Genomic DNA, 21,846 nt, shown 5'->3' on the forward strand with positions numbered 1-21,846 from the left:
CTCCAGGATGGAAGGGTCACCTACTAAATCTTAGTAATCTTAGTGGTTTTGCTGGATCTAGGAGTGAAAAGTCCCGTTCTTTCCTGCAAGACTGACATGGGAGGATGAGTCGTCTTGCCTCCTTGTTGGAGGAGCCCACTGCTGCTGGGGCCACCAAAGAGGGATTGAAAATGAAGCTGAACGGTAGAGGGCAGAAGTGGGCAGTGAAGAGAGACTAGATGACCAGTGAGAGCAGTGGAAGCCAGATCTGCTGCTTAACTCATCAGTCACCTGGGCTAATCAACTCCTTTCCTAAGCTGTCCTGTGTTTTCAGTTGTTTACAAGATGAGTCTTGAATGGATACGAACACTGATGGAAATGAACCCTTAGAAACAGGCAGTGAGGATGGTGTGGGGAGGGGGCTGATGGTAGAGGGGGAAAGTGCTAGATATTAGGGGGTTGGGCCCAGAGTGACTGTTCTTTTCAAACTCTTTTTGTGAAAACTTAGGAAAACTTGACCTATATGATTAACTGCCTCTGCTCACAAATCAGTGGCAGACATTGGCTGCAGAATAATCCAAACTTTCTTGCTTGGTTCTCTCCAAGAATAACTCTCCGCTCCAGTTTGGCTGACGGCCTGCTGCCTTCCAGACACCCACATCCACCTCTCCTACAGGCCTTTGATTCTCTTCCCACCCACCGCCCCTGTCCTCCAGTCCTCTTGCTCTTCTGCGCCAATCTCAAACACCCACCAATCGCAAACACCCAGGCTCAGCTTTCTCATCTCCTACAGAAAACCTCCCCTGAATTTGCCAACCTTATTTTAAACTCTAGCAGTGCTTTCTCTGTATTGTTCACTTAGCATTAGGTAATACCTGGTGTTGGTCATTATTTCTGGAAATGTCCTCTCCTTGTTGTGTCCCTTGGGAGCAGAAGCTGCAAGGCCACATGAGGTCTAGGCTGAGAAATTGTACATCACTTACATCACATTCTTTTGACCAAAGCATGTCATAAGGCCAGCCCAGATTCAGGCATGAGGAAATAGCCTCTCCATCTTGATAGAAGCAGCTGTAAGGAATTTGTGGCCATTTTTTCTGTTGCAGCGTATCACAATAGGTTAGTTGGTGATAGCAAGTTCCCCTTCTTTTGAGGGTGTGTGTGTGTGGTTATTCTAGTTCTATTTGTATTTTTTAAGTTTTAAAATTGAATTCTAGTTAATTTATAATATATTAGTTTCAGGTATACAACATAATGATTCAGTATTTTTCTAAGTTGTACTCCATTTAAGGTTATTAAAATGGCTGTATTCGTCTGTGCTGTGCAGTATATCCTTGTTGTTTATTTATTTTATATTTAGTAGTTTGGTTCTCTTAATCCCATACCCCTATTTTTCCCTTCCCCCTTCACCTCCCTCACTGATAACCACTACTTTGGTCTCTATATCTGTGAGTCTGTTTCTGTTTGTTTGTTCCCCCACCCCCCACCTTTGTGTCATGTGGCTTGTGTGATCTTAATTCCCCAACCAGGGATCAAACCTGGGCTCCAACAATGAAATTGCCATCTTAATCACTGGATCACCAGAGAATCCCTGTGTTTTGTTATATACATTCTTATTATTAATAAAGGCAGTCCTTTATGCCTTCTCCCAGGACTGATGCTGCAGCTGAAACTCCAATACTTTGGCCACATGATGTGAGGAACTGACTCATTTGAAAAGACCCTGATGCTGGGAAAGATTGAAGGTGGGAGGAGAAGGGGACGACAGAGGATGAGATGGTTGGATGGCATCACCGACTCAATGGACGTGAGTTTGAGTGAACTCCGGGAGTTGGTGATGGACAGGGAGGCCTGGTGTGCTGCGATTCATGGGGTTGCAAAGAGTCGGACACGACTGAGCGACTGAACTGAACTAAACTGAAAAATCCTCTGTGCTCTGTCTATTCATCTCTGTCCACCACCACCCCTGCCCCCAGCAGCCTGTGATCTTTTTATTATCTCCATAGTTTTTGCCCTTTCCAGAATGTCATAAAGTTGGAATCAATAATATACAGCTGCCTCAGACTGGCTTCCTTCACTTTGCAATATACCTTTAAGGTTTTCTCATGTGTTTTCATGGCTTGATAACTTCTTTAGGCTGTGGAATAATATTCCATGGTCTGGATGTACCACAGCTTATTTACCCACTTACTTTCTGAAAGACTTCTGTTTACTTCCCAAGTTTGGGCAGTTATGAATAAAGCTACTATAAATATCAGTGTGCAGGTTTTTGTGTCATCTTAAATTTTCAATTCCTTTGAATAAATACCAAGGAGTGCAATAATTGGATCTTATGATAAGAGTATATTTAGATTTGTAAGACCTACCAAACTATCTTCCCAAATGACTGTATATTTTTATTCCCACCAGCAACGTGAGAAAAAGTTCCTGTTGCTTCACATCCTTGCCAGCATTTGGTATTGTCAGTGTTTGGAATTTTGGCCATTCTAATAGATATGTAGTGGTGTCAAATGTTTGAATTTGCATTTCCCTGGTAATATATGATGCGGAACATCATTTCATATACTTATTTGCCATCTATATATCTTCTTTGGTGAGGTGTCTGTTTAGGTATTTGGCCCATTTTAAAAACTGGATTGCTTATGCATGTGGCATGTGGGATGTTAGTTCCCTGACCAGGGATTGAATCTATACCCTCTGCGGTGGAAGCACGGAGTCTTAACTGGACCACCAGGAAAATCTGGATTGTTTTTCTTATTGTTGAATTACGAGTTCTTCATATACTTTCGATAAAAGTTGCTTTACAGGATATGTCTTTTGTAAATATTTACCCCAGTCTGTGACCTATTTTCTGTTAATAATTTCCTTGTCATTATGTTGTGCAGAACAGAAGTTTTTAATCTTTAAAAAATAATTTTGATTTCTTTTTTATTGTGGTGAGTTTTCATTGCTGTGCAGGCATTTTCTCTAGTTGCAGCAAGCAGGGGCTACTCTACTTGCAGGGCATGGGCTTCTCATTGAGGTGGCTTCTCTTGTGCAGAGCATGAGCTCTAGAGTGTGTGGGTTTCAGTAGTTGTGGCAGTAGTAGTAGTAGTAGAGCTCAGTAGTTTCAACTCGTGGGCTCTAGAACACAGGCTCAGTAGTTGTGCATGGGCTTAGTTGCTCTGAGACCTGTAGGATCTTCCCAGACCAGGGATCGAACCTGTGTCTCCTGCATTGGCAGGCAGATTCTTTACCACTGAACCACTCAGAAGTTTTTAATTTTAATGAACTCCAGCTTATCAATTATTTCTTTCATGAATCATGTCTTTGATAGTGTTTAAAAAGAATTCACCATACTTGAAGTGGGCTTCCCTGGTAGCTCAGACAGTAAAGAGAGACCTGGGTTTGATCCATGGGTCAGGAAGATCCCTTGGAAAAGGGAATGGCTACCCACCCCAGTAATTCTGCCTGGAAAATTCCAAGGACAGAGGAGCCTGGTGGGCTATGGTCCATGGGGTTGCAAAGAGTCAGACATGACTGAGTAACTAACTCTTTCACTTTTCATACCCAAAATAGTCAGATTTTTTCCTAGTTACCTTCTAGGAATTTTACATTTAGGTATAATCCATTCTGAGTTAATTTTTGTAGAAAGTGTAAGATCTGTGTCTAGAGTCTTTTTTTTTTTTTTCTGAGACTGTCCAGTTGTTCCAGCGCTATTTGTTGAAGAAACTATCTTTGCTCCATTGTATTTCCTTTGCTCCTTTGTCAAAGATCAGACTGTATTTATGGGGATCTATTTCTGGGTTCTCCATTCTGTTCCATTGATCTGTTTGTCAATTCTCTTGCTAATGCCACACCATCTTCATTAGTATACATCTTGAAGATGGGTAGGGTCAGTCCTCCAGCTTTGTTCTTCTCCTTCAGTATTGTTCGTTATTCTGGGTCTTTTGCCTCTCCATATAAGCTTCATTTATTTTTTTAAGTTTTAGTTGGAGGATAATTGCTTTACAATGTATGTTGGTTTCTACCATACAATATGAATCAGCCATAAGTGTACATGTGTCTCCTCCCTCTGGAACCTCCCTCCTACCCTCCACCCCATCCCATCGCTCTAGGTTGTCACAGAGCACTGGATTGAAATCCCTGCATTACATAGCAACTTCCCACTAGTTACCTGATTTACAGATGGTAATGTGTATGTTTCAGTTCTACTCTCTCAGTTTGTCCCACCCTCTTTTTCCCTCACTGTGTCCACAAGTCTGTTCTCTGTGTCACATAAATTTTAGAGTAAGTTTGTCAATCTCTATAAAGTAACTTTCGGATAAGGCAATGGAAAGCCACTCCAGTACTCTTGCCTAGAAAATCCCATGGATGGAGGAGCCTGGTAGGCTGCCATCCATGGGGTCGCTATGAGTCGGATACAACTGAGCGACTTCACTTTCACTTTTCACTTTCACACAATGGAGAAGGCAATGGCAACCCACTCCAGTGTTCTTGCCTGGAGAATCCCAGGGATGGCGGAGCCTGGTGGGCTGCCGTCTGTGGGGTCGCACGGAGTTGGACACGACTGAAGCGACTTAGCAGCAGCAGCAGCAGCATAAAGTAACTTTCTTGGATTTTGATTGGTTGCATTGAATCTGTAGAACAAGTTGGGAAGAACTGACATATTGGCAACATTGATTCTTCCTGTCCATGAACACAAAATATTTCTCCATTTATTTATTTCTTTGACTTCATCAGAGTTTTGTAATTTTTCTCATAAAGCTCTTGTATATACGCTGTTAGATTTATACCTAAGTATTTCATTTTGGGGGTTGCTAGTGTCAGTGATAATGTTTTTGTTTTTTTCTAAATTCTGTTTTTTCACTGTTAGTATATAAGAAGCAATTGACTTTATGTTAAATGTATAACTTGTAACCTTGCGACAGTCATTTATTAGTTCTAGAATTTTTATGTTTGTTTTGTCAAGTCTTTCAGATTTTCTACATAGATAATCATGTCATGTGCAAGCAAAGACAGTTTTGTCATCTTTCCCAATCTGAAAACCTTTATTTTCTTCTCTTACCATATTGCCTTATCAAGGACTTCTATTTCACGGTGTGGAAACAGAGTGGTAAGAGGGGACATCCTTGCCTTGTACCTGATCTTGGTGGGAAAGATTCAAGTTTCTCTCCATTAAGTATGATGTTGTTGTTGTTGTTTGGTTGCTGAGTCATGTCCAGCTCTTTTGTGATCGCATGGACTATAGCCCACCAGGTTTCTCTGTCCATGGGATGTCCCAGGCAAGAATACTGGAGTGGGTTGTCATTTCCTTCTCCAGGAGATTTTCTTGACCCAGGGATCAAACTCACATCTCCTGTGAATTCTTTACTGCTGAGCCATCAGGGAAGCCCAAGTATAATGTTAGGTGTTAGTTTTTTGGTAGATATGCTTTATCACAATGAGAAAGTTCCATTCTCTTTTTAGTTTACTTAGAGCCTTTTTTTAAAATCATGAATGGGTGTGGGATTTGGTCAGATGCAAGTCTGTTCATGAAGCCTGTAGTTTTCTTGTAACGTCTTTGTCTATTTTGGTATTTAGGAAATGCTGCTCTCGTAGAATAAGTTAGGGAGTATTTTCTCTGCTTCTATCCTCTGAAAAAGATTGTAGAAAATTGACATAATTCCTTACTTAAATGTTTGGTAAGAATTTACCAGTGAACCCATCTGGACTTGATGTTTTCTGTTTTGGAAGGTAACTAATTGTCAAGTCAATTTCTTTAATAGATATAGGCCTATTCAGATTGTCTATTTTTTTCTTATTGGAGTTTTGGCAGATTGTGTATTTCAAGGAATTGGTCCATTTCATCTAGGTTAACAAATTTGTGGAGATAGAGTTTCCTTTATTATCCTTTTAATGTCTATGTGATCTGTAGTGATATCCACTCTTTTACTTCTTTTTTTTTTTTTTTACTTCTGATATTAGTAATTTTTAGTAATTTCCTTTTTCTTAATTTTTTCTTAGTAGTCTGCCTAGAGTCTTGTCAATTTTATTGATCTTTTGGTTTTGTTTATTTTCTGTATTGATTTTCTATATTTGATTTCATTCATTTCTGCTCTAATACTTATCATTCTTTTCTTCTGTTTACTTTGAATTAAATTACCCTTCTTTTTCTAGTTTCCTAAGATTGAATCTTAGGAAATTCAGTTCAGTCAAATTTCCTGATTCCCAATGAATCTTAGATTATGGATTTTATATCTTTCTTCTTTTCTAATAAACATATTCAGTGCCATGGATTTCCTTCTAAGCACTACTTTTGTTCCATCTGATAATTTTGACAAGTTGTCCTTTCACTTTTATTTAATTAAAATATTTTAAAATTTATCTTGCGATTTCTTCTTTGATCTACATGAATTAAGAAGCATGCTGTTTAATCTACATGTATTTTGGATTGTCCAGTTATCTGTCCATTACTGAAACTTCTAGTTTAATTCCATTGCAGTCTGAGAACAGACACTGCATGATTTCTAACCTTTTAAATTTATTTGGATGTATTTTGTGACCCAGAATGTGGTATATCTTGGTGAATGTTCTATGTGACCATGGGAAAAAATGTGTATTCTCATTTGTTGGATGAAGTAGTCTTTTGATGGGATTGTTCATTGGCTGTGAGATTACTTGGCTAAAGTTAGAGTTGTGCAGCTTATATATTAGTAAACCAGGTTATTAGTTAATGTGGTTTGGTTCATCTCTAACCACTTGCTCAGCTTTGGCTTTTTTCTCTGCTTCTCCATGTCACTGGGCACATGATCCTTCTGGTGGGAGACCTGTCAGTATAGGGATCTGGGAAGGCGATGATACCTAAGTCCTGGGAGAAGGACATCGAGAGGGCAGGTCTGAGTTCACATCCTGCCTCAGCCACTTACTAGCAACATGGCCTTGGGAAAAACGCTGTGACCATTCTGATTCTTATCCTGTCTCAGATGGTATATCCAGTGCCATATAGAGTGGCTGATGATGCTGAAATGAGGTGATGCACAAAAAGCATGAACACGACACATCCTAGTTATTATCCTAAGAAAAGCAGAAGGGTTAGATTAGGGGGACAGACCTTGAGTTCCAGACTGATTACCAGTGTTTGGGGATTTATTTATCTCTGGCCTGAGGCAGTCACTAAACAGAAGTACTAGGGGAGGGATCTGGGTGTGAGCTATCTATTCAGTTCAGTTCAGTTCAGTCGCTCAGTCGTGTCCGACTCTTTGTGACCCCATGAATCACAGCACGCCAGGCCTCCCTGTCCATCACCAACTCCCGGAGTTCACTGAAACTCATGTCCATCGAGTCAATGATGCCATCCAGCCATCTCATCCTCTGGCATCCCCTTCTCCTCCTGCCCCCAATCCCTCCCAGCATCAGGGTCTTTTCCAGTGAGTCAACTCTTCACATGAGGTGGCCAAAGTACTGGAGTTTCAGCTTTAGCATCAGTCCTTCCAAAGAACACCCAGGACTGATATCCTTTAGGAAGTACTGGTTGGATCTCCTTGCAGTCCAAGGGACTCTCAAGAGTCTTCTCCAACACCACAGTTCAAAAGCATCAATTCTTCAGCGCTCAGCCTTCTTCACAGTCCAACTCTCACATCCATACATGACCACTGGAAAAACCATAGCCTTGACTAGACAGACCTTTGTTGGCAAAGTAATGTCTCTGCTTTTGAATATGCTATCTAGGTTGGTCATAACTTTCCTTCCAAGGAGTAAGCGTCTTTTAATTTCATGGCTGCAGTCACCATCTGCAGTGATTTTGGAGCCTAAAAAAACAAAGTCTGACACTGTTTCCACTGTTTCCCCATCTATTTCCCATAAAGTGATGGGACCAGATGCCATGATCTTCATTTTCTGAATGTTAAGCTTTAAGCCAACTTTTTCACTCTTCTCTTTCACTTTCATCAAGAGGCTTTTTAGTTCTTCTTCACTTTCTGCCATAAGGGTGGTGTCATCTGCATATCTGAGGTTATTGATATTTCTCCCAGCAATCTTAATTCCAGCTTGTGCTTCTTCCAGCCCAGCGTTTCTCATGATGTACTCTGCATAGAAGTTAAATAAGCAGGTTGACAATATACAGCCTTGATGTACTCCTTTTCCTATTTGGAACCAGTCTGTTGTTCCATGTCCAGTTCTAACTGTTGCTTCCTGACCTGCATATAGATTTCTCAAGAGGCAGGTCAGGTGGTCTGGTATTCCCATCTCTTTCAGAATTTTCCACAGTTTATTGTGATCCACACAGTCAAGAGCTTTGGCATAGTCAATAAAGCAGAAATAGATGTTTTTCTGAAACTCTCTTGCATTTTCGATGATCCAGCGGATGTTGGGAATTTGATCTCTGGTTCCTCTGCCTTTTCTAAAACCAGCTGGAACATCTGGAAGTTCACAGTTCATGTATTGCTGAAGCATGGCTTGGAGAATTTTGAGCATTACTTTACTAGCATGTGAGATGAGTGCAATTGTGCGGTAGTTTGAGCATTCTTTGGCATTGCCTTTCTTTGGGATTGGAATGAAAACTGACCTTTTCCAGTCCTGTGGCCACTGCTGAGTTTTCCAAATTTGCTGGCATATTGAGTGCCATGAGGAGATACCCATTGTCCAAGGTAAGAGAAACCCAAGTAAGACGATAAGTGTTGCGAGAGGGCATCAGAGGGCAGACACACTGAAACCATAATCACAGAAAACTAGCCAATCTGATCACACGGACCACAGCCTTGTCTAACTCAATGAAACTAAGCCATGCCCGTGGGGCAACCCAAGATGGGCGGGTCATGGTGGAGAGATCTGACGGAATGTGGTTCACTGGAGAAGGGAATGGCAAACCACTTCAGTATTCTTGCCTTGAGAACCCCATGAACAGTATGAAAAGGCAAAATGATAGGATACTGAAAGAGGAACTCCCCAGGTCAGTAGGTGCCCAATATGCTACTGGAGATCACTGGAGAAATAACTCCAGAAAGAATGAAGGAATGGAGCCAAAGCAAAAACAATACCCAGCTGTGGATGTGACTGGTGATAGAAGCAAGGTCCGATGCTGTAAAGAGCAATATTGCATAGGAACCTGGAATGTCAGGTCCATGAATCAAGGCAAATTGGAAGTGGTCAAACAGGAGATGGCAAGAGTGAACGTTGACATTCTAGGAATCAGCGATCTAAAATGGACTGGAATGGGTGAATTTAACTCAGATGACCATTATATCTACTACTCTAGGCAGGAATCCCTTAGAAGAAATGGAGTAGCCATCATGGTCAACAAAACAGTCTGAAATGCAGTACTTGGATGCAATATCAAAAACGACAGAATGATCTTTGTTTGTTTCCAAGGCAAACCATTCAATAGCACAGTAATCCAAGCCTATGCCCCAACCAGTAAGACTGAAGAAGCTGAAGTTAAACGGTTCTATGAAGACCTACAAGACCTTTTAGAACTAACACCCCCAAAAGATGTCCTTTTCATTATAGGGGACTGGAATGCAAAAGTAGGAAGTCAAGAAACACCTGGAGTAACAGGAAAATTTGGCCTTGGAGTACGGAATGAAGCAGGGCAAAGGCTAATAGAGTTTTGCCAAGAGAACGCACTGGTCATAGCAAACACCCTCTTCCAACAACACAAGAGAAGACTCTACACATGGACATCACCAGATGGTCAACACCGAAATCAGATTGATTATATTCTTTGCAGCCGAAGATGGAGAAGCTCTATACAGTCAGCAAAAACAAGACTGGGAGCTGACTGTGGCTCAGATCATGAACTCATTGCCAAATTCAGACTTAAATTGAAAAAGTAGGGAAAACCACTAGACCATTCAGGTATGACCTAAATCAAATCCCTTATGATTATACAGTGGAAGTGAGAAATAGATTTAAGGGACTAGATCTGATAGAGTGCCTGATGAACTATGGACGGAGGTTCATGACATTGTACAGGAGACAGGGATCAAGACCATCCCCATGGAAAAGAAATGCAAAAAAGCAAAATGGCTGTCTGGAGAGGCCTTACAAATAGCTGTGAAAAGAAGAGAAGCAAAAAGCAAAGGAGAAAAGGAAAGATATAAGCATCTGAATGCAGAGTTCCAAAGAATAGCAAAGAGAGATAAGAAAGCCTTCCTCAGCGATCAATGCAAAGAAATAGAGGAAAACAACAGAATGGGAAAGACTAGAGATCTCAAGAAAATTAGAGATACCAAGGGGACATTTCATGCAAAGATGGGCTCGATAAAGGACAGAAATGGTATGGATCTAACAGAAGCAGAAGATACTAAGAAGAGGTGGCAAGAATACACAGAACTGTATAAAAAAGAGCTTCACGACCTAGATAATCACGATGGTGTGATCACTCACCTAGAGCCAGACATCCTGGAATGTGAAGTCAAATGGGCCTTAGAAAGCATCACTACGAACAAAGCTAGTGGAGGTGATGGAATTCCAGTTGAGCTATTATGGTTCATTTTATCACTTTCTGGAAGGACAGAAGTTGAAGCTTTCTCCTTAGATGTGTTCAGGCAAATTGTACAGGTCCTTTTATTTTTGTGGTGAAAGGCTGGAAAGTTCAAGAGGAAATTGGGGCAGGGGGCTGTGTGACTCTCAGGTCCTTGGTGACTTTCAGCACCTGCAGGTCTCTGAGCTGTCTGTGTCTGGCCGGGGTGATTATGAGGAATTGAGATCCCTGTGCGCAGCTGACTCAAAGGAGGTCCTCACTCAGCCCTACTCCTTAGGTCTTTAAGACAGAGTATAGGGTCTTTTCCAGTGGTTCCCAGTGGGGAGAAGGGAGGGGAGGTGCTGCTGAGTTGGTGAGGTCGAGTTGAAGAGGGTGAGGGAGGCATGGAGGACTCCAGCGTCATCCTGGGGGAGAAAGAAGTGGGAGGGGGTGAGACAGCAGAGGGGAAGGGGTCCCATCTCAGAGCCACGATCCCACAGCTGATCCCCTACTGACACCACAGTCCCTCTGTCCATCCACCCCACCTCCTCCAACATCCCTCTCATGCTTTCAGGCCCTAACCGGAGCTGCTTATGTTATTGTTGTGCTCTGGTTTTATATGTTGTCTTAGAAAAAAACAAGGTGTACTGGAGTCAGGTGACCAGGCAGCCAGGGTAGAGAAATGGGCAGGGGCTCCAGCAGTGAGGTCATCTCTAGGTCAGGACCAGGGTCTCAGGGGAGGGTGGGTGAGGCAGGGGAGAGAGGAGGATGCTAAGGACACCTGTGTGGGGAGGGGGTGTGGGGAGGAGAAGGAAGACCCAGGTGAGAGCGGGGATGATGGCTGCAGGGCTTACCTTTATTCCCGGTGTTCTCATAATTCTCTTCCATGTGTTTGAAGGACTCTCTGAGTGGGAACAGGAGGGCAGTGATGTGTCAGAGTCTGGGCAGAAAAGAGCTACCACCTGCCTCGGGCTGCTCCTCTCACTGGGGGCTCTGTGACCTGCCTGGTCACACTCGGAGATGAAGGCAGAGGTTTGAGGCTCAGATGGAGGCTGTCTGGATGGGGATGAGGGGCCATTTGCAGTGTAGCCCCGTCCCTGAGAGCTGACTGGGGTCCACTCTTGTAGAGAAGCAGCTTTATTGAGGGGAGCAGGGAGGAGAAGCAGGAGGGGGTGCCTGTCCTCTGTGGCAGCGCCTGTGTCCAAACTGGAGCATGAGAATCAGGGAGCTTCTCTCTGGTCCCCTGGGAGACTCCCCAGGAGACGCCATCCGGGGAGGGGTCCCAGGAGGACACTGTCAAGTCAGGAAGGCGAGAAAGGAGGAAAGGGCTGTGAGAAGGAAAAGCCTGGACGTGGCAGAGAGGATGAGAAAGGAAAGCGGTGGGTGGTGAGGAGGGTGAGAGGAAAGGAAGAGGAGCCGGGGCCAGAAGAGAGGGAGCCAGGCTGGGGGCCATAAGGGAAGCCGCTCTGAGGAGAGACAGGGCAGAGCAGCTGGAGGCCCTGAGTCACAGGGCAAAGGACAGACTGGAGGAGGAGCAAGAAAGGGGACAGAGCATGGAGGAGGCTGGTGTGTTCTGGAAGGACGGTGTTCAAGGGGGAGACAAGCCAGGATGAACAGAGGGAAAGGCTGAGACCTGAGGATGGAAGGAGGAAAGGCGGGTGCCAGAGACAGACAAAGGGAGATGTTCTGGGGTAGAGTCAGAGAAAGTGCTGGGGCATGGCTCTGACTGTTTAAGGATCGGGAGCCTCAGAAAGTGAAGAGCCTGGCCTTTGGGGACTTGGGGGGATGTGGATGGAGGTCCAGGAGGGGAGGCCCGTGAAAGGCTCCCTGGTGCTGCGCTTGGGAGGAAACTTCTTGCTCATAAAATAGCACTGCCCACCCCCCCAAACTGGAGGACAAGCGCTCACCTGGCTGGGGTCCTGGCTTCAGTCTGCACACCTGTAGGAGGACCAACAGCGAGTCACTGTGCCATCCACGGAGGCCTGTCTCCTCCCTGCTTATCTGCCCCATCCCAGCTGAAACCTCCCTGGGAAGGGCTCAGGACTCAGAGCTGACCTCCTCCTCCCCAGTGGCACCCCGAGGCTGCCTGCACCTGTGCTGCCTTGTCTTCCACACCAGTCAGGAGAGCAGCTCTTCCCGCACCCAGAGCCCTGTCACCCTCTGACACGGTGGTCTTGACCTCCCCCCAATTCAGGCTACCTCAGGTCCACTCAGCCAAATCCTGGACTCATTTTCTTTCCTCTTTCTTTTTAATCACTGCGACTGAGAACTCTGACAGAGCAAACACTAGTATTTTTATGCTCAGCTATCTTTCCTTCTGGCTGTCTTCAGTCATCATCCCTCTGTACCAGTGCGTGACCTCACTGCACTCTTGTCCTGATGATCCACTCTCTCTCAGGTTACCCAAGCCCCCTGCTGAGCCCTCTCCTCTCCACCTGTGCCCTCTCATGGGCTCCCTGATCCCCTGGGTCGCCCTGTGCTTCTGCCACACTTGTTGACACATCTCCAATCATGGATGCTCCCTGAGGCAGGGGATACTGTTTGTTGCCCCATATCCACTCTTCCTTGTTCAGTTACAGAAACTTCATTATATCTAGAGTGGCTGGGTGCCCCCCAACAGACATATGTAGGATCTATAACTAAATCTAACATATAAGGGACTTCCCAAGTAGTCCAGTGGTTAAGAATCTGTCTTCCAATACAAGGGACACAGGTTCAATCCCTGGGTGTTGGGGGTGGGGTGGGGTGGGGTGCAGGTAACAAATCCCACAAGCTGCACAGGGCACCTAAGCCCGAGTGCCACAAGGAGAAAGCCTGCGGGCCACAACGAAGAACATCCTCCCCCCACCCCCACAAAAAAAAACAGCAACCATCATTTAAGTAAAACATTTTTTAAATATCACCAATAAGACATAAGGGGAAGTTGTGGGTAGGACTTGACAAAGGCTCTTTAAAAGGAGGGCAGACAGCTGGGGAATAGTCTTTTTGTTCTTTCATCCTGATTGGATTCAGAAATAATGGCTGGAATTCTAGCAGCCATAATGAACCATGAGGTGGCCTTCAGGAGAGAAGCCAAAATGCAGAACAGTGAACATAAAGGTAGGAATCTCCGTGCTTATGGATGGCAGCTTCTGCTCTCTGGCTCCACATTCTTTTATATGAGGGGGAAAAAGTAAGCTCTGTGTTATTTAACTTAACCATTCCTTCTGGATTTTGGTGCTAACAGTTGTATGCAAATTCTAACCAGTAATTCCTAAATGTTTCTAAACCTGCATGCTTGAATACTGCTGGGGGAAGACATAACTATGTGCAATGATGTTTCTACCCATTTGTGGTTTCTCATCTGAGTTGATCCTCAAATACCATTTTGCATTTCCACAGTGACTATGTCACATTTTCTCTTCATCTCTGACCCTCATCCTCACTCTCAGGAGACAACCACTGTGGTTTTCACTCTGCAGAATTAAAAAACCAATTTGTATGTAGTTGAATTTATAAATATTTTTATTTATGGCTTTGGATATTTTGTCATACTTAGTCCAGTCATCTTCAACCCATGGTTGTAAAATAGTTTCACCTGCTTTCTACTAGCACTAGGGTTAATTTTTCCTCATTTATATCTTCAATTTTGGTGCAAATTATAAGGCAGGGAGCTAATATTATTCTTTCTCAGCTGTGACTCCAGAAATACTCATTCTTCCTCCTTGATTAGAAATGCTTCCTTTTAACCTACTAAATTCCTGCATATATTTGGATCTGTGTTTACCCTGCTTGTATCTGATTTTTCACTTTTATTCCATTTGTTTACCTATATAATCCAGAATTACATAATTTTAATTGTTGTAGCTTAATTATAAGTGCTCATGCTCATATAGTGCTTACTCTGCAGCAGGATCTATTCTAAATGCCTTTTGTTTGTCATGACAACACCAGGGAAGTACTGTTTTCATTTCCATTTTACCGATCAGTATGTTCAGGCTCACAGCAGTAGTATTAGTGTGCCAGAGTTTACCAGGCCAGAGCGTGAAGCAGGATTTGGCTGCAGGCATGCCCAATTCTGTGCTTTTCAAGCTCTGAGCTTTACAGTCTGACAGGGCTCATCGCTCACTACAAATTTTAAAAATTATTTATGTACTTATTTTGCTATGCCATGTCTTGTTGCAACAAAAGGGACCTGTGTTTGTCATGCATGATCTTCCCTGTGATGCACTGACTGTCTAGCCGTGCGTGGGCTTCAGTAATTCTGGCATGCAGGCTTAGCTGCTCTGCAGCATTTGGGATCTTAGTTCTGCCACCAGGGATCAAACCTGCATCCCCGGCATTGCAAGGCTGATTCTTAACCACTGGACCACTAGGGAAGTCCCCATATTGCAAATTAAAAAAAATTTCAAAAAAAAATATATTTCAAATCAGTTTTGGAGTTTGTTGTGGCATAAATAGTTAATGCCTCTTGCCCTGTGGTCTCTTTCAGCTGTAAACGCATACATCCAAATTTCTGATGGGCATCTCTACTCAGATGCCAAACAAACACAAACCATCCCAAACTCAAGAATCATTCTTCTCTCCCAATCATGGTCCTTGACCTCCTCTGCTCCCTAATTTACTTGGTGATCTCACCATGGCCTCGTTTGCCCAAGTTGGAAACATGGGACTTATTCCCACTCCTTCACCCTCACACCAATGCAATCACCAAGTCATACTGGTTTTCTCTCTTAAACTTTCCCAGGATCTGGCCTCTCCCTCCATGCACACAGACACGGTAGGTCCCAAATTTGATAGCACATGAATGCCACCTGAGGAGGTCACTAAAAATTCAGATTCCCAAGCTCAGACCCCAGGTCCAGCAGGAACTTGCATTTTAACTGAGCTCCCCTGGTCATCTGGTGCAGTAGGTTCTGAGAAACACCGAGCTGGGAATCTTGGGGAGAGGTTAGGGGTCCCGGACCACTTACCTTTGCTTTTCTTCCACCCGAGGTACACAGTCAGTCCCATGATTGGGATCTTGAGCAACACAACGCTGGCCAGCGCCAACCCGACTATAGCTTCCATGGTCAGGGACCACAACTTGGAACTCTTTTTGCCCTCTGAGCCCCTGAGGCCAGCTCTGGTGGTGGTGGTGGTAGGACCCCAGGTGGTTGTCTTGCTGCCTGAAAAATATGCAAATTCTTCACTAAAGGGCTGGAGGTATCTGGGTGAAGCTGTCACATCTTGTTCCTTAGTTTGGGGAAAGGGGGGGGGTGGGGAGCAGGTCTCTGAAGCTCTCCCACAGGGAGCAGAGTAACAAGAGGTGATGATGGAAGCTCTGAATCCTCTTCACTTCTTTAAAATCCTGAGTCTACCACTGATCAGTGCTATGACCTCAGAACCTCATTTTACCACCTACCCACAGGTGAACTAAATCACAGGATAAAAAATTATTTATTGTGGTAAAAGACAAATATCATGAAAATTACTATTTTAACCATATTTAACTGTATAGTTCAGTGGCATTAAGTACATTCACACTATTGTACAAGTCTCACCTCCATCCATCTTCTGAATTTTTCACCTTCATAAACTGAAGCTCTGTCCCCCAATTCCCCTTCGCCCCAGCCCCTGCCCCAGCAGTCTTATTCTGTGAATATGACTGTTCTAGGGACCTCCTGTAAGTAGAATCAAACAGTATTTCTCTGTACCTAACGCAAGACTCTGATGCTGGGAGGGATTGGGGGCAGGAGAAGAAGGGGACGACAGAGGATGAGATGGCTGGATGGCATCACTGACTCGATGGACATGAGTCTGAGTGAACTCCGGGAGTTGGTGATGGACAGGGAGGTCTGGCGTGCTGTGATTCATGGGGTTGCAAAGAGTTGGATACGACTGAGTGACTGAACTGAACTGAATGTATACTGGAATGCATTTCTAAGGTTAACTTAATTCCTAAGTCCTACAAATAGATTTACCTCTTTTAATAGACAATTAAAAAATTACTTAATACCCCACTAAAGGGAAGAAAATCCCAAATTCCAATGAAGTCTTCTGGTTAGTGTGGACCAAATTCATATCCACTCTTATTAGAAATTAATAATAAAACTGTAAATACCATCCCTTAACTAAGATTTTAAAATTTAAAAAGTATTTAATTTTACTAACATATCAGATAAAAGTGATAGGAATGCACGTTAAAAACCCTACAAAACTAAAGCTTCTATAAACTTTCATTATTTTAAATGTGAAGATGTTTTAAATGAATGAAAGATTAGCATCCAAGAAACGAGTAATGAAAATGGCGAGGAGGCAGCTCAAAGGACACTCGTAGTTTGAAAATAATGAAAATTTAGACTGGATACATATTTAAGGAAATAGAACAGCAGAAGGAATAAAAAATGCAGGAGGCAATTAGAGAAAAACAAGCCAGAAAGCAGACAAAACTCTTATAAATCTAACAGTGTCAAAAGAGTATTGAAATCATACATGCATTGAGAAAATCATTGAGAAATCTACAAAGCTCTGTGAAATGGCTTATTTTCTGAGACAAACACAAATTGAAAAGAATTAAAAAATAGTAAACTTTAATGGGCAGACAAAGAAGAAATTGAGGACAGTTTTAAAGAACTACCTGTTGTAGAGATTTCAAGCTCAGAAGGTGTAATGGCTAAATTCTTGTGAAAATTCAAGGACTAGATAATTCCCAGACAGAAGTTTCCAGAGCATAGAAATACAGAAAATGATGCAATTCTAATTCCAAAACTTCCAGATGTACAAGCTGGGTTTTTAGGAGGCAGATCATGGAGAAAGCAAGGGAGTTCCAGAAAAACAGCTTCTTCAGGTTCATTGACTACACTAAAGCCTTTGACTGTGTGGATCACAACTAACTGTGGAAAATTCTTAAAGAGATGGGAGTTCCAGACCACCTTACCTGTCTCTCAGAAACCTGTGTGCAGGTCAAGAAGCAACAGTTAGAACCTGACACGGAACAAACTGACTGGTTTGGAAAAATTGGAAAGGAGTACGACAAGGCTATGTAGTGTTACCCTCCTTATTTAACTTCTATGCAGAGTACATCATACAAAATGCCAGGCCGGATGAAACCCAAGCTGGAATCAAGATTGCTGGGAGAAATATCAACAACCTCAGATATGCAGATACTATCACTCTAATGGCATTAAGTGCAGAGGAATTAAAGAGCCTTTTAATGAGGACGAATGAAAGACAAGAATGAAAAAGCTGGCTTGAAACTCAATATTAAAAAATCTAAGATCATGGCATCTGGTCCCATCACTTCATTGCAAACAAAAGGAGAAAAAATGAAAGCAGTGATAGATTTTATTTTCCTGGGCTCCAAAATCACTGTGGATGGTGACTGCAGCCATGAAATGAAATTTCCTTCCTTGCTCCTTGGAAGTATAGCTATGACAAACCTAGACAGCATATTAAAAAGCAGAGATGTCACTTTGCTGACAAAGGTCTGTATGGTCAAAGCTATGATTTTTCCAGTAGTAATGTACAGATGTGAGAGCTGGATCATAAAGTAGGCTGAGCAGTGAACAATTGACGCTTTTGAACTGTGGTATTGGAAAAGACTCTTGAGAGTCCCTTGGACTGCAAGGAGATCAAGCCTGAATATTCGTTGTAAGGACTGATGCTTAAGTTGAAGCTCCAATACTTTGGGCACCTCACCTGATGTGAAGAGCCAACTCACTGGAAAAGACCCTGGTGCTGGGAAAGATTGAAGGCAGAAGGAGATTAGGGGTGGCAGAGGATAAAATGGCTAGATAGCATGAGTGACTCAATGGACATGAATCTGAGCAAACTATGGGAGAGAGTGGAGGACAGGAGAATCTGGCTTGCTACAGTCCATGAGGTTGAAAAGAGTCAGACTCGACTTAGTTACTTGACAGCAACAGTTGGTGATGGACAGGGAGGCCTGGCGTGCTGCTATTCATGGGGTCACAGAGTCGGACACGACTGAGCGACTGAACTGAACTGAACTGAATCTGCAGTCATAATCTGGACTGCTTCATACCCTCCTTCAGGGATATGCAGTTCAGCTCAGTTGCTCAGTCATGTCCAACTCTTGGCGATCCCATGGACTGCAGCACGCCGGGCCTCCCTGTCCATCACCAACTCCCGGAACTTACTCAAACTCTTGTCCATCGAGTCGGTGATGCGATCCAACCATCTCATCCTGCTTTCAATCTTTCCCAGCAGGGATATTAGGGGTTCACATTTATGACCTTTTAAGGGGGTTTGTGGCATGAATTGCTTTCTTCCTGGTTGTCCCCATTGCTGGCTTAGGGTTTAATTCCTGTGATCTCCTGAGTGAGTTACATACATCTATTTCCAGCTTCCCAATTTTGTTTTTGTCCTCCTAGATCACAAATTTTTTGTTGCTGGTTTTTGTCTTAAAAACTCCCTTCGCTGTCATTCATTAGATTTTGAGAGGGAGTGGAGATAAACATGTGCATATAACTCTCCATCTTGGTCAAAACTTATGCTTTACTTTTACAACTTAAATCATAAAAAGTAAACATTCAAAAGATAATGTTACACACCAATAATAAAAACAAATGGAGAGGAAGTTAGGGAATTAGAAGAGGAAGAAGAGGGATCTAAGGAGGCCAAAAACCTCTCAGAAAAGGTCATTTAAGGAAATATGGAGAAGACACAGGAAATATTAATCCAAGGCTGTCTCGGTGAATTCAGATTCTGAGTCACTATCTGTTTGCTTTGAAATCAGCATAGTGGTCAAGAAGGGGCAGTCGTTTTCCAAGGGAGGAGTCGGAGACAGTGCCCTTCCCAGGCCAGAGCCATCATCCCTGGTGGACACTGTTTAGAATTTCCAGCACAAGTGATTATTAAAGCAAACTATCTTAGTCAATCACTAGTTTTCTAAAAAGTTATAGACAACAACCCCCTTACTGCCTGTGACTGTCAGAGAGGACCCCACCCCTGTTGCTCTGGAGACAAATAAATTGAGGTTAAATAAATTGAGGTTCAAGTTCCGATGGCCCATTGAGTGACAGAGGGAGATCTGTTAATGCAACACGTCCATTGTTAGGTTAAAAATACTCAAGACAACAAGATGACAGGTCAGTAGGTGAAGTTGAGTGGCTCACGGTTTAGAGAAGAGGTTCTGGGATTAAACTGGGGTCAAACCCCGCCTGCACCAGGAGTGACGGGGCAGGTGTTTGCTGTCCAAGGACGGCAGCAGGACCAACTGTTACATAGGGTCATGGGGAAGGTCAGCTGCAGCAATGCTGCCAAGGTGTCCCGCCGGGATGCAGGGCACAGTCAGGGGAGCTGCCGGGACTGCTGCCTCGTCATGACCAGGACAGAGGGGCATGGTCAGGGTGGACACAGGGACAGGGTGACTGGAACCACATGGGGGGATGGTGGTAAAAGAGGGAAGGAGGTAAAGGGGATGGAAGAAGGGAGAAAGAGAAGGAAAGTGAGGAGAGATGAACCGAGGAAAGGATGGTTGAACTGATGTTCTGGGGTTCAGAGCAGAGAAGGAAGGGGAGATGGGAAAACAGGTGATGGGGCACGGGGCCCCTCGGCACCTGCTGTGTGTGTGGGCTGAGCTCATGGCTGGTGGGGGACAGACATGGGGCAGCTGGGGCTCCACAAAGGACTCAGGACAAAGGGGAGGAGCCACACCTGGAGGATGTCAAGTCGCCTGGAGGACCTGGGGCGAGGGCAGGGGGCTGGGTGGAGCCCAGCTTGGAGCAGGAAGGGAAGACAGCTGGGAGCACAGAGGGTGTGGGGGCCTGGTGTGGGGGAGGGGCTGGATCTGGAGGGCAGAGACGGGGGTGGGCAAGGGAGGTGGTCCTGGGTTGGGGAAGATTAAGGTGAAAAGTGTAAAGTTGGCAGAGCCCTGGGGAGGAGAGGGGAGAAGGGAGAGGAGTTTGAGAGAAGAGTCAGAAGGAGGGGCCTAAGCCACATCTAGGGCTGAGGCACCAGTGGCCTCCAAGAGCGTCAGGCAGGACAGCTGGACTCACTGTGGGTGATGGTGAGTTTGGTCCCCTCGATGGACTGCCACTTCTGCTCGCCATCTCTCAGTGTGTCCAACTGCACCCGGCAGAAGTACACAGACTGGTCCTCCCTCCGCAGGTTTGAGATCCAGAGGGAGCCGTTCTTCTCAGGCTCTGCCCAGTTCAGGAAGAGCCGGTTCTTGAAATTATTATGGGTGAACAGAGGGGTCGTGTTGTAGATGAACTCCCCATGGTAGTGTTTCCATCTCCAGGATATTCTCATGTTGGGATCCTTGGCTAATTCCCCGGGGTGAGAGAAGGAGAAGGGGATGAGGATGGAGCCACCCTCAGGGGCTGAGAGATCACTTGGTTGCTTCATCTCATAGTGTTGCTGTGAATTTCTTTGTGCCCGGTGACCTAGAGGAGGGAGGGAGAGACTCTGAAGCCACCAGGAGAGACACAGAAGGTGACCCCACCATCGGGCACCCTCACCTGCAGGGGGACGTGCGACGGGGTAGGACTGGCCCTCTGGCCTGCGTGATCCCCTCTCCAGGCTTGGGGCAGGCAGGAGGGTGAGGGGTTGGGGGACCCAGCACTGTGGGACCCGCCTTTTGTTTGTTGGGGGTGGGAGGCCTGGCCAGCTACCCCAGGGGACCCTTCTACACACACCCAGCCACAGCTCCTCCCTGGGGTCCCTGGCAGAGCAGGACAGTTCCGGCCACTCACCAGCCTGCAGAGATGCCAGCAGCAGCAGCAGGGGCAGCAGCAGGGGCAGCCCCATGGCCTTGCCCTCCTCCCGGGTGAGAAGACAGGCAGAGACCTCAAGGCCAGACAGGAGGCCTTGGGGGGCCCCTGGGGGAGTCTCAGCACCAGGAGTGAGGACTAGGCTCCTTCAGAGGACAGAGGAGGTAGGGGCCTTCCCGAAACCCGCCCACCCCGACAGTGACGGGCACTTCCTTTATCAACCTGGCTTCTTCTTTTCCTTTATTGCAAAAGGGCCTCCCTGTGGTCAGTGCAAAGGCAGCCATGATCTGGGGCTCCCCGCCCCCGTCTTCACGCTGAGGGGCTGGTCCTGACCTGCGCCTGCTGGGCCTCCTCCCTGCTCAGCTCCTGCCTCCCCGCCCTCACATCTCCCTGGCAGTCAGCCTCTGTGTCTCTCCTTGTCTCTGCTTCTCTGAGTGTCTCTCTCCTTCCAGGGGAAGGGGCGGCAGCAGGACCAGCTGAGGCTCCTTCAGGGAGAGATGGGGGCCGAGTCCCTGCCCAGCTGCAGCCCCACAGGGAGGAGCAGGGGGGAGCCGCTGGTGGTCAAGCTCAGCCCCCCTCAGACACGGGGGCAGCAGCCCGCTCTGGGCCCCTCTCCCTCCAGGCAGGAGCTCCCCTGCCGTGACTCCCTCTCTCAGTCTTCAGGCAGAACCAAGGCCCACGGCCAGGACTCCGAGAGTGGGACCAGCACTTGAGCTCCAGTCCTGCTGAGCCCACAGAACCGTCTGCTCCCTC

The 21,846-nt window shown here is 45.2% G+C and overlaps 1 protein-coding gene across 1 annotated transcript; it reads right to left on the reverse strand.

Moving 5' to 3' along the window:
• Positions 1 to 7,065: 7,065 nt before the first annotated feature.
• Positions 7,066 to 21,409, reverse strand: LOC147344851 (paired immunoglobulin-like type 2 receptor beta). The gene is made up of 6 exons (XM_086374129.1): positions 21,076 to 21,409; positions 20,377 to 20,766; positions 15,349 to 15,543; positions 12,304 to 12,334; positions 11,251 to 11,300; positions 7,066 to 10,821 (listed from the first exon to the last, which is right to left on the reverse strand). The coding sequence occupies exons 1-6, from the start codon at positions 21,128 to 21,130 to the stop codon at positions 10,817 to 10,819; spliced, it is 726 nt and encodes a 241-aa protein (XP_086230255.1). The 5' UTR covers positions 21,131 to 21,409; the 3' UTR covers positions 7,066 to 10,816.
• Positions 21,410 to 21,846: the final 437 nt, after the last annotated feature.

This window comes from Bos grunniens, chromosome 25, assembly GCF_055505025.1.
Source record: "Bos grunniens cultivar Pamir isolate PY7600 chromosome 25, Bosgru_T2T1.0, whole genome shotgun sequence".
Classification (NCBI taxonomy): domain Eukaryota; kingdom Metazoa; phylum Chordata; class Mammalia; order Artiodactyla; family Bovidae; genus Bos; species Bos grunniens.